Source organism: Eretmochelys imbricata, chromosome 24 (assembly GCF_965152235.1).
Source record: "Eretmochelys imbricata isolate rEreImb1 chromosome 24, rEreImb1.hap1, whole genome shotgun sequence".
Taxonomy (NCBI): domain Eukaryota; kingdom Metazoa; phylum Chordata; order Testudines; family Cheloniidae; genus Eretmochelys; species Eretmochelys imbricata.
In genome coordinates, this window is record NC_135595.1 from 3612187 (window position 1) to 3625773 (window position 13587).

Genomic DNA, 13587 nt, shown 5'->3' on the forward strand with positions numbered 1-13587 from the left:
CTGTGCTCTTATTGGCGCTAGGTAAGTATGTCTACACATGCTGCAACCCCGCATCCGACCGGAATGTACAAACACCCAGGATCCCCGATACTACTGTGGCAAGGTAAAAGGGTCTTAAAGTGGGTGTTAATGTAAACCACAGCTGCCAGAGGCATATAAAGGGGACTTAGTGTGCTGCTTTAGCAAAGACTGAAGCTGAAGGCAGGTTACATTGAACAAACGTACCTTATTCCCTTTTGCTATACCAGGAATGTTGAACAATTTTATTAAACCCTGTGCGCTGCTCTGTCCATATGGCTGAGTTGGTCCCACCCTAACTCCCTGCCTTCCTCCCTGTTTTACTGATGTCTGTTACTGAATAACACTCCCTCCAGGGAACATGGGTGCTCTGGCTCTAGTGTAAATGAGAATAAGGCCCTATATGTAAAAAATTCTATCAATTATCTGTCTGTCTTTCTCCCCAAAAGCTGAGTTTGCATTGGAGGTTACCTTCTTCACTGGGGTCACATCTTCCTTTATAGAAGGTGAGGAGATTAGAGGACTTCACTGCCTCTACTCCAGCCTCGGAGGAGGGGGACCTGCCCCACCCTCCAAGAAGATAGAGAGTGCTCCCTCGGATTTTAGGACAGGACTGGGATCTGTGCTCCTCCTTCCTTTAACCCCCTGGCATAAAGCAGCTGCAGCATAGCCCCAAATCTGGGCTACTGTTTCCAATTTTTGCATCAAAGTTGGGATACATATGCACAGCATCACAGTGTGGCAGGAAGGAGGGCATGAGATTATCTCTTGATTCCAGAAATATCAATATGCATTGCCAGAATCAGTGAAAGTACTAATGACCATATGCAGGTAGGGAGCTGCCCAGGTGCTTTCTGGTCTTACCATATGATGATACCTGCAGATCATGAGAGTTTTCAGAATAGCCCCTTTTAACTGAATGCTTGTAAATAGTGTCACATTCATGTCTCATGTTGCCACCAAAACCCCGTGATGGAATTAATGAGAGTTTGTCTGAGTAATGTGTGTGTAAAACTGAGAAAAGACCTTAAGATCTGGACCTAAAGACCTTACTAAAATAATAAGTGATTTGGATAAAATAAGATTGGACCTTATGTTTCATCTAAAACTCAAACCAAATTTGGAACTTTTTTTGTTATAAAGATTTTGAATTACCATTTAAAAAAAATCCATATTTGCTGCAGACTCTACACTTCCTGGTTTTCTTTGGAAATAGAAGTTCTGAAATATCACAATCAATGCAGTCTATGGTAAGTATGACCTACTCAGAGTGAGACAATACAGGAAATTTTGTAAGACAGCCCATACCTCAAGAAATGTTCTGGTCTGAACAGCTGAAGAAAGAGTTTTGGATACTTTCAGGGAAAGGCCCAGATTCAACAGGGTGACCAGACAGCAAGTGTGAAAAATTGGGACGGGGGTGGGGGGTAATAGGCCCCTATATAAGACAAAGCCCCAAATATTGGGATTGTCCCTATAAAATCAGGACATCTGGTCACCCTAAGATTCTACAACCATGTGATTACATCCCTGTGCATAGTCCCTTTGAAGTTCTGTATGGATGCTGGAGTCTGATTGCAGAATCAAGACCTGGAATTGATTAAGGACTTAGCCAACCTAATTCTCATCTGCACTAAGGACGCATTATAGGGCTGGTCAAAAAGCATCCATCTAAACTGGTTTTTATTGGATAATTGGGTTTTTGACAAAATTAAATTTATTGCAACAAGTGTCTCCTTTCCACAGAAAATTTTGATCCCCTTCCCCCTGAAATCAGAAAAAAAAAATCAGTTATCAGAAAAAAAAAATATTTTGACCAAAACCTGAAATATTTCATTAAGGAAATGCTGCCATTATGCCTCATGGGAGTTGTAGTTTGGTTGCCGCATTTCCCTATTCTTCCTTATGGGCCAGGCTCCCCAACTTGACTACATCTCCCATAATGCACCATGGCCAGTGATTCCCATGATACACAACCTCCCCTCACAAAGAGCGGAGTCTGTGGTGCACCATGGGAGATATATTCTGATCAAGGAGCCTAGTGTATAGAAGAGAATGGAATATGAGGCATCTGAACTACAACTCCCATAAGGCATGGTGGCAGCATTTCCAAATTGAGCTATTTAGGTTTTCGGCCAAAACATTTCAGAAAAATATTTCTCCCAAAATATTTAAATTTTCTGCAGGTAAAAAACCCCATTTTCTGACCAGCTTTCCCCCTTTAAACCACACTACCTGCATAAAAGGATATTCTTGATCTTGGATAGAATCTATACAATCAGTATTGTCAGGATCAAAATCGGATCAGGATGAAATGCTGCGTTTGGAGTTGTCAGAAATAATGTGACAAAATCTATTTCTAATTGTTTTTACAGATTATTTTAAAGAATATTTTCCCAGTGTCACCAGGGTGAAATTCACCCCAACCAGAGGGGTCAGCCCAAGGTCTATATTCAGCTTAAATCATTAAAGGAGGGCTTGTGTGGGGTTTAACTGGGGCACAGGGCTTGTACTGGTCCTTTACACAGGGGGTGAATTGTACCCCTAAGCAAATAATGTATGATTAGCCTAAAAGGTGAAGAGAATTTTTTGTAATAGAAATCCTTGCTGTAGAATGTTACCTTCACAAACCTCCTGTGGGAAGATTGATTTTGAGCTGTTGCTGATGGGGTTTGTGGCCGTGCAGGTAACAGGTGAGACCTCCCTTCCGAGTCTGTGCGAGATGAGAATGGATGCCCCACTGGAGACAACAGAGCTCTCTGCTGTCTGGGTCCAGGTGTAGGTCACGTCCTCTCCTCCCCCCGGGAGGGAGCAGTTCAGGGTGACGTTACACGTCCCATTCACAGTGCGCACGGAGTCCTGCCCGGGGACGATGTTGATATCTGACTCTGTCAGTCGTTCTGTTTGGGAGAAATATACAAATGGTGAGAACACTGATGGGAAGCAAAACAACAGCAGATTCTTACAAGCATGTGTCTGAAACCACCAGAACAGGAGAAAAAATCCAGGAGCCCTTATCAAAAAATCCTAAAAGTTTTGCAAATGTTAAGTCCATCTATTACAGTCCATCCCTAGACTAGTGGAAGTGTGTTCCCTAGAGTATATTTTCCAATGCTTTGTCTAGTAGAGTTTAGCTATGTCCCAAGCTGGTGCTTCCAGCATGTCCTTGGGGAGATTGTTCCTCAGCCTTATACATCTGTATTATTGCTTTTATATTCATCTTAAAATAAAAGGAGTACTTGTGGCACCTTAGAGACTAACCAATTTATTTGAGCATGAGCTTTCGTGAGCTACAGCTCACTTCATCAGATGCATACCGTGGAAACTGCAGCAGACTTTATATATACACAGAGAATATGAAACAATACCTCCTCCCACCCCACCGTCCTGCTGGTAATAGCTTATCTAAAGTAATCGTCAGGTTAGGCCATTTCCAGCACAAATCCAGGTTTTCTCACCCTCCACCCCCCCACACAAATTCACTCTCCTGCTGGTGATAGCCCATCCAAAGTGACAACTCTTTACACAATGTGCATGATAATGAAGTTAGGCCATTTCCTGCACAAATCCAGGTTCTCTCACTCCCTCACCCCCCTCCAAAAACCCACCCCCATACACACACAGACTCACTCTCCTGCTGGTAATAGCTCGTCCAAACTGACCACTCTCCAAGTTTAAATCCAAGTTAAACCAGAACATCTGGGGGGGTGGGGGGGGGTAGGAAAAAACAAGAGGAAATAGGCTACCTTGCATAATGACTTAGCCACTCCCAGTCTCTATTTAAGCCTAAATTAATAGTATCCAATTTGCAAATGAATTCCAATTCAGCAGTTTCTCGCTGGAGTCTGGATTTGAAGTTTTTTTGTTTTAAGATAGCGACCTTCATGTCTGTGATTGCGTGACCAGAGAGATTGAAGTGTTCTCCGACCGGTTTATGAATGTTATAATTCTTGACATCTGATTTGTGTCCATTTATTCTTTTACGTAGAGACTGTCCAGTTTGACCAATGTACATGGCAGAGGGGCATTGCTGGCACATGATGGCATAAATCACATTGGTGGATGTGCAGGTGAACGAGCCTCTGATAGTGTGGCTGATGTTATTAGGCCCTGTGATGGTGTCCCCTGAATAGATATGTGGGCACAATTGGCAACGGGCTTTGTTGCAAGGATAAGTTCCTGGGTTAGTGGTTCTGTTGTGTGGTATGTGGTTGTTGGTGAGTATTTGCTTCAGGTTGCGGGGCTGTCTGTAGGCAAGGACTGGCCTGTCTCCCAAGATTTGTGAGAGTGTTGGGTCATCCTTTAGGATAGGTTGTAGATCCTTAATAATGCGTTGGAGGGGTTTTAGTTGGGGGCTGAAGGTGACGGCTAGTGGCGTTCTGTTATTTTCTTTGTTAGGCCTGTCCTGTAGTAGGTAACTTCTGGGAACTCTTCTGGCTCTATCAATCTGTTTCTTTACTTCCGCAGGTGGGTATTGTAGTTGTAAGAAAGCTTGACAGAGATCTTGTAGGTGTTTGTCTCTGTCTGAGGGGTTGGAGCAAATGCGGTTGTATCGCAAATAGCCGCTGGTCATTTCATCCTGTTCATATTCATCCCAATGATGCCTTAGTCTCCCACCCTATACGGTTCCTCTCCTTAGGTGACGTTTACACTCTTCAGATTCATGTAGATGGTCAGCATGCCCCTGCATTAGTTTTTGCAGTGTTGTTGTACCTGTGTCAGTCCCGGGGTTTGAGAGAGATGAAGTGGGTGAGGTCATATCTTCTGTTGGGGAGAGAGACAAGCCTTCTTCGGGTCGGGTAAACAGCTAAATACAAGGTATTACTCTCCCCATCCCCTCCCCACGATCCATCCCATATTACCAGCTGAACCCGAGCCCGCCACACACACACCTGACGGACACATTTGGTCAGATCTACCTTTAATGGTAGAGATCTTCTGCATTTATAGTTCTGTACAAAGAGCCTAGCTTCCCCATATACCCCACCTCCTTAACTTCACACTGAATGATATACCCATTGGTGACACCTGTGCCAGTAATGGTCCTGCAGCAGCATCCAACCCAGTCTCAGTTATGCATGTGAAGTCAGCCTTATCCTTTATTAGCTCATGGATGGTACTAATGCTATTACTATAAGATGCAAGTCTTGGATGATGGTTCAGATAAGCCCTGTTACATACTAAGTCTGTATTTGGCTTTTGATTAGTCTGGTTAAATGTGCTACAGCTAGAAGCTGAGAAAGCAGAGGAGAATCTAAGAAGTTAGGGTTTCTCTTTAATTTCTCAGTAAACCTTCAACCTTGTGAGCAACGTCACCATATGAAGAAAGAGGTCACATTTCCCCACAACTAAGTGACAGCCCTTTTAGTCAAAAGATAATGCTAATTTCTGAGAACTGTAACCTTTTATTTGGTTATGTAATGGAAATTCACTGTGATCTTTGTTCTCTAGTGGTTGGTCATACAGATTTGAAACCAACAGAGAATCCTGAGCACCTCCCTAAAAATCCCCTTCTCTGTTCCTGACCAGAACTTTAGATCACCCACAATAGAGCAAGCAATGAAGATTCCATCTTGGGTTTTGCATGAGACCTGGTGCATGCTGGGGGACAGGACCCTTGGGGACAGGGGTGCTCAATAAAGCTGCTAATATTTTACCTTAATACTGAGTCATTCCAGCTCCAAGTGATCTGGGTTGCAACATTAATAACCCTTCCACAAGCCTGGTAGACATGTGCTTCTGAATCTCATGGATTTCACTTCTGCAAGTAGTAATTTAGACCTAGCTCCTCAACGATGTTTAGGCACCTATGTCCCATTGAAATAAATGGGAGTTAGGCACCAAAATTCCTTTGAGAATCTGGGCTTTCATGCAGCAAGCAAGTGATGTGCTGGTAACCATGTGCAGGCTGCTGATGGTTTTAGCAACACAAGGTGCCCTTGATCTTCGCATAGAACTCATAGTCATTAGCATGCTGCGTTGCCAACATCCATTTCCTGGGCAGCTTCTGAACTCCATTTCCTCAGACAGGCATAGCTCAGATGGGTGGAAGAATTTGCCCCATTCCCTTTTTCTAAGAGCTGAGGTGTACTTGCAATGTAGGCTTTTCCGTCAATTACCTCTACCTCAATTACCTTGTCCCTTTCTATAACAACAGCACGGTGCATGAGATCAGCAATATCTCTTCATATATATTACAAAATCTGAAAATCATGACAGGACTTCTCGTAGGGCAATGAAGTCTCGTTTCTAATACTCCTTTCCAAAAGGGCTGGTAACTCTCTCTCTCTTTCCATGCCATTAATTCTCTCTGCATCCACGTGGTGCAGTGTTTCATCTTTTCATGTTGGCAGCCCTTTACTCAAAGTCAAAAATGTTCATGACCCCCTTACATTTATTATAAGAGTAAAAAAAAAATCAATGATAATAATAAATCTGTATGGTTTATTGAGGGGTGGGGGTTTGAGAGGTTGACATAGAATATTAAGGCTAAGGATGTTCAGGGAGTGGAGGAGTGACATTTTCTTTGTGTAAGCAGGGAAAGGGTCCCGCTATCATGGGGAACTTTCCTGGCTTCTGTGCTACCCTGATGGAATCGGATAGCAAAAGGATCTGTCTCTGCAGGGCCGGCTCTAGGCACCGGGACACCAAGCACATGTTTGGGGTGGCACTTTTCAAGGGGCGGCATTCCGGCCCGTTTTTTTTTTTGTTTGTTTTTTTTTTGCTGCTTGGGGCGGCAAAAACCCTAGAGCCAGCCCTGTGTCTCTGCCCCAGCTACCTTTACCCCTGCCTGCCTGACCTTGAGGACTCGTCTTCCGCTCTCCCTCCCATGCAGCAGAATCCTCATAACCCCAATAAGGCTGGGCCCAGGATCCCTGCGGAGGCTTAACTCCCTGTCTCATTGTGGGTCACTCAGGACAGGGGCTAGGTTGTCCCTACTCCCAGATGCTCTCTCCCCATCAGCCACTTCACTGACCCAGTGATCACTGCATTGAGTTTAAACCAACACAGTTTATTAAACAGCAACTGAAAACCCTTAAGGGAAAAACGGAGAAGGTGAAAGGAACCCCGCACTGTAAAAACCAGTCTCGGGAAGTCAAGGAAATTCACAGTCTGTTCCTTACACATCCCAGGCCTCTCTTCCAGACACTGGCTGCAATGATACCTGGGTCAGACACCTGCTCTGGCAATGGCCACACACCGTCACGTTCTCGGTGGCAGGACCCTTCTCCCCTGTATTGGCTTTCCTGTTGGGTTCACATCCCCGCTCAAGTCCAGCCTTTAAGGTCTCTTGCCTGGTGACATCTCCCTACACTTGGCCCTCTCTGCCCATGGTCCCCACCTTGCTCTCTCCAGCCACTCACCGCACTTGGCTGTAGTGTTGCCTGTTGCACGGCGGGTGCCCACTATCCCGACTCTGGCCCCAACGGCTCCCCACTGTAGCTTGGCATGGCTGGACTCTGCTGCCCCAGTGATCTGGCTCTGGGCTACTGCTCAGGCTGCTGTACTCACCCAGGCGCGGGGCTGGGCTTGGCTGGTTTGCTGCTCTCGCTCTCTATCTCTCTCTCCCCTGCCTTAATTTGACCATGCCACCCCCACTCCCTCCTTGCCTGCCTGCTGTGTCATTCCAGCTGAGGGTTAGAGTTCTGATTTGTCTGTGGACCTGTCAGTCCCTGGATCCTGACTCCTCTTCGACTGGTCCCCTTTCTCCTGTTGTTGCGAGAGGGCCAACCAAAAACCCACTAAATTTCAACAGCCCCTTTACATTTGCTTTAGATTGGAATAAAATTTTCACTACCGCACAAGCCCCCAAGTCACCTTTTGTGAATTACTTGTGGTTTGTGACCCACTGCAGGACAAACACTGACCAAGACTAATTTGTTCTCTCCTCCTGGCATTTCCATGGCCAGGTGCAATTAATTAACGTCCTTCTTTCAACCTAATCTCCTGCTTCTGCTCCTCTTGAAATCCAGGAGAGCTCTGCACTCTTCTTCAATGGGAGCACGATCAGGTCTTAATTCGTGACAATAGATCCCCAACTTCCATCCCCACTTTACTGAGCACCACTCTCTCGTCTCATGTTCTGGATGTTCTAAGTGGTGCCTGAGACTACTAAATGTTGAGTTTCCCGACTTTTCTGTGTAAAACGGCCCCGAATCCGGAAAATTATCCCTATTCAGGAAAAAATTTAAACACATGCTTAACTTTAAGTATGTGTGTAGTTGCTCCACAGCACTGGCATCTAAGTTTACAATCTTTACTTTGCATTAATATAGTTTTTTTGCCTTGAGTATTTTACTGGACTAAATTTACGGAATTGGCCTCTAATATTGCAGGAGTTAGTTTGCCCGTAAAGATTCGCTCCCAGAATTTTGTTTCTGCAACAAATTGCAGAAGTAAATGAGGTAACTGGATGTCCAGCTGCTGTCATCTGTGTATACAGTTTGATGCAGATACAAGTATTTGTGGGCATGAAATTGTTCCTGCAAAATTGGAGTCCAGGCTGAGGGATAACTGAAAAATGGGTCCAACAAATCCCAACTAAATTTCAAGATAATCAGGTATTTTATATCATAAGTTCAGCAAGATACAGAACATTTAAAAAATCTTCTATATTTTGTCTCATTTTTGACCTAGATCCTTGGATCCAACAGAGCTCTGCTTGGTACAGGACTTGGAGGGAATGGCCAATGGTGGCTGTATGTTATCTTTATGCCTCTCAGACCTAGAATTGTTTTGTCCTATGTCCCAAGTAGGAGCAGCCTTAGGGCTGCTCCAACTTGTGCCACCTGCAAAGGTTGTTGAGAGGCTGTTCTGACAGCCAGGGATTTTCTGGAGCACAAAAAACTCTGGCCATGCTCTCTTTTCCCAACTATATCCTCTATACCAGAACAGTGAACTGGAGGGAAGTTGAAGGATAGAGCCTGCACAACAACCTCAAGAGTTTCCTACACTGGAAAACCTCCAATACGTCAACTTTCCAACAGCTTTTTGATGCTGTAGCAGGGTAATGTAGACAGAATGGAGGCCAGGAGCTGGCCCTGTATTTTTAATAATATTCCTCCAGTGTGAATCAACCATATTCAAAATATATGAGACACATGCTTTCCTAGGTTCAAATGCCCCATTTAGTCATAAAGGTTTCAGAGTAGCATGTATTTGTTTTGAAGAATTTAAGATGAAATGGTTTAAATCTCTGTCCAGGACTTACTGTACACGTGCAGGGCGAATCTCTGGAAGATGGGCTCAGTGGTTCCTTCTATGGTTATTTGTGCCGTGTATGTGCCCGTGTCCTCCTGGCTTAGGTCCATGATTTGCAATGAGTAGCCCCCGTCCAGGACTCTCAGTCGCTCTCTGTAACGTTGATCTGTCACTTGGGGTGCGGCTTCTTTTCCTGGTTTCACAATTGCTATAGTTGATTTTGCGTTCCAGACTATACTGTCAACCCGGCTTCCACTTGGAATCACCGGAGAGAAAGTGACCGACTCTCCCCAAATCCCGTTCAGCCTCACGGGCCCCGACTCTTCTCCGGAGGCTCCTGCAGCCGGGAAGACAGAAGAAAAGGAAACTGTAAGACCGAGCCAGAACAAACCCCGGCCCCGCTACCTATCACAGACGGACCAAGTCTCTTTCCCCCTTCAATCCTGTTAAACTTTAACTGTGTGTCAAACCCCCCCAACCCCCAAAAAACAAATAATTTTTGGCAACCAAAACCAGATAATTTTTACTAAAAATTGCCAAAACCCAAAACGTTTTTTTCTAAAAACTGAAAAATTGTTGCTTTTGAGGTTTCTGATTTAAACAAAAATCAGACATTCCTGAGGAAAGTGGACACTCTCTGCAGACAGTTTTGTTTAGCTAAAAATCCAATTTTCAACCAGCCCTAAGCAAGAGTAAAGTTCAGTCTGTGACCCAGCTCTCCAGGCTGTCTGTAGCACTCAAGTGCTACTGCCAGAAATGTACCATGCACAGAAAGCCTGACTGAGGGAGGCGCGGTCTAGGAAAGAGTGTGCATTGTAGACCCAGAGCCAGAGAGCTCTGCTCATGGTAGCAGGGTCTGGTTAGGGATTGTGTGTGGGAGACAAGGCCCCAGTACAGACAAAGGGACCTCACTCATGACCTGCCCCGGCAGGTAGGGGGGGCAAAGGGGTGTTCATAATCCAGCTGTCATCCCTTCAGGGAAGACTTTCAAGGTGAGTGTGTGTAGGACAGTCTTTGCAGCAGGCAGGAGGGGCCATGCTGCCCCTTTCACCCAAGTGGCTCACCAATATTTGGGGGGCCTGTGGGGTTGTTTCCATTAGGATGAGAAATCGATGAGACAAATCAGGTCTATTCTTGGTGAAATCTCATTTATTTACACACACACACACACACACACACACAAATCCAGTTTCTCTGAACTCAGTAGAAACAAAGAACAACAGACACTTCCTTGCTCAGAAATCTCCACATCCTCCCCTCCAGTGAGCGCTGTGTCCAAGAAGCTCTGTCTCTCTGCTTCCTTGCAGGGTTGTGCTCACAATGGCTTTCCCTAGCTTTTCCCCCCACAACATGCACAGGCTGCAAACAATACCCTAGACCCTGCATTTATAACCAGGGAAAAGCCTCAGCACACACAGCTTCACTCTGGCCCACACCCGCCAAGCTGCCTACTGCCTTGGGTGGTAGCCTCCCACCTGTTTTCACCACAAAAAGGGGCTTGATTGTTCCTTCTGCTGAGCCTGAAAGAGAGTACCTGGCACCCATTGGCTTTAACAGGGTCTGTGATTGTCCTTGGCTTTACGATTCACCTGCTGGCAACCACAAGCACCTTTCAGCACAACAGGCCGAGCAAGACCACCAGCCAGTGCTAGGAGATGAAAGATGGAGCCAAGTTTTGGCCTCCTGTGACCAAAAACCAAAGACGTTACCCTCTGAAAGCAACAGCCTCAAAAGAGCCTCTCCCAAGTGCTCAACCAAGGATAGGACGACGACTTGTCCCAGTTTATTGGGACTGTCCCTGCTCTGAGGGACAGATGCCGCATGCAAGCTCATTCTAGTGGAACTGGAGTTTAGTTTCAGTTCCATTAGAACTGGCTAGGCAGCCAGCCAGCTTCCAGGCTTCTCGCTGCTCTTGTGAGCCCAGCTGTGCCTACATTAACCCCCACTGCCTGTCTAGCTGTCAGTTACTTCCTCCCTGAATTGGGTGTGGAGCCATGCTATAGATAATGGCATGGAGAACAGTGCAACAGCAGAGCTATGCCAGTGAGGAGTGGGCTGGCAGAGAGGCAGGCATGTTTACACTCAGGGCCTGCACAGCTAGCAAAAGGGGTAGGAAGGAAGTCAGAGCATCAGTGGGGTCCAACAGAGGCAGCTGGGAAATAAGGTCCTTTAAGGTATGAGTGAGGGAACATAAAAGAAGTGGGGAGATATGACAAAATGGGAATGTTCTTAATGTTTTCTCTGAATACTGTGTGTGTGCCTCAGTTTCCCCTATGTGTTACTCAAGTATCTAGGTGGTGAGATAAGGGTGTGTGATTGTTGCAGAGGCCCCCTAGAGGGCAGGTGTGACTGCTGATTGGCTGTCTGGGCACAGAGAATGGCCGACACCCTGTGTCCCGGCAACTGATGGCTGGAGCCCGTGTCCTCTGGAAGAATCAGTCAGAGGTGTTGGAGAACAAAGTGAGTGGTAGAGAACAGGTGACCTGTTTGCCTGGGAAAGAGAGAAAACACAGAGGAGGGGTAGCTGGGTGTGATGGGCTGGGTGGCTGGAAGCAAGTCAGTCTCCTGGTTTGGGACTCGGGATGGGAGGGGAGGAATCCTGGGATCCTGAGCTCTGGATCCTGCCAAGATAGACTTTGCTGAATGCTTCTAGAGTCCCGTGATTAGGTAAGAATCCCAGCTTTTGGATGTTGTTGTAAGTTTCTTGTCCTGGTATTTACAAAGGAAAGCTTGACAACAAGACCTGAGCTCTCCCTAAAGGTTCAGTATTGAGAAGGCAAAGAAAGAGAACGCAAAATCTGTTACTTTTTTTTGAAAATCTCCTGCTTTTTAAGCCAATCTCCTAATTTCAGGGGGCGCCTGCCTGTTGATTTTTCAATGCTTGTGGTTGGTTATGCTATCTGCATGAACGGCTTTCAGGACCTGAAAATGGCAGGGTTCATCGCTGGTGTCCCAGTAACTCCACTGACTTTCATAGTTATGTAATCCATGGGCCAGTGTGCGTCAGAACTCTTTGTACCCGATCCACAGATGACGTGAGTCTGTTATAGCCCCAGCCAGGGAGGGTTCGCTGTTTGGCTCATGCTGTAACATGCTTTTAGCTCTGGAGGTCCCTGGTGTGTCAGCCAAGATGATCGGCATCGCTGTTACAGCACAAACAAACTTAGTCCCAGCTGCCTGCGCTGATTGTCCCCAGGGTCATGACACACTAGGATCAGTACCCAGAACCTATGGGAGTTTGGTGCATCAGAAAACTCCCAGTGACCTAACGCAGAGCTAGTTACGTCTCCTCTCTTTCTTCTCTCTCCAGCTTCTCCCTCTTCCTATCTTATCCTCCCTCCAGTTTCTGTCTGGCTCCCACTTCTGTCTCTTAGTTTCTGTCCCCGTCTCTTCCTCTTGCTTCAGCATTGATTGTAATGTTGCTGTTGAGTGGATAGATGCCTGCTGGATGTTTTTGGTCTTTGGCCCATGGCGACCCCATCCTATGAACATTCACCACACACTTAGATTTAAACAAGGGTAAAAATCAATGACTTTGTTCCAATGTCTACCAACAATTCCATTGTGGCATTGGGAGAACTCCACCAAGGCATCCTGGGAGGAGAGGAAGATCCAGTTTGCTCACTCCCATAACCTTTCATTGCTTTGGGTATTTGAAAGGGTCCCAATAGAGACTTTGGGTTCTGAATCATGGGAAATATCTGAGTTTTTTTTAATCCCCTTGTGGTTCTATGCTCTTGGAGAGGTAGGCTCAGATGCTCTGCCTCGTTCTGGCTGCTGGGCACAATTCTGGTTGCACAATGAGGCTGTGGACCCAGACCCGCTGGAGCTCCCCAGCATAGGGAGAACCCCCAGGCAACAAAGAGCCACAGTACTGGCCATAAGCCATCTGCTCTCAGGCTCATAACGTGATTCTTTGGGGGTTCTGTCTCATAATTTTTTAACATTTGGGGTTAGCAATACTGGAAATGTGATTTGAAAGTTGCCGATGTCCTTTAAAGTTAAGAAAGAGGAAGACTAAGGAGGAACTTTGAGCCCTTCTCTTTCGATCACATGTTCCAGTGAGAGGAAGGAGTACATCACTGTGATAATGACTAGCTTGATGCTGACTGATATGTCTTGTTCCTGTTGCAAACCAAACGTTTTTGCCATTAAACATTATAACCAATGCCCAGGCCTTGTAAACCTTCTTTGTAACGTATATTTCTCAAGATGTTGATTCTTGGTTGTGTTGGGTGAGCGTTAGGCCTGGTCTGGCACTTAAAACATTGGTCAACATAGCTACGGCACTCGGGGGAGTGACAAATCACATCCCTGAGTGCCACAGTTAAGCTAGCGTAACACCTGGTATAGATGCAACTGGAGGTT

At 45.9% G+C, this 13587-nt stretch overlaps 1 protein-coding gene across 3 annotated transcripts in view; it reads right to left on the bottom strand.

Moving 5' to 3' along the window:
* The window catches only part of LOC144279677 (SLAM family member 9-like), a 43462-nt gene that overhangs the window by 17589 nt on the left and 12286 nt on the right, over positions 1–13587 (bottom strand). For all 3 annotated transcript variants that reach the window (XM_077841270.1, XM_077841269.1, XM_077841268.1), the window contains exons 2-3: positions 9230–9556; positions 2640–2918 (exon numbers count right to left, since the gene is read on the bottom strand). In XM_077841270.1, coding sequence (XP_077697396.1) covers positions 2640–2918; positions 9230–9556 — 606 coding nt within the window. The remainder of the gene's footprint in view (positions 1–2639; positions 2919–9229; positions 9557–13587) is intronic.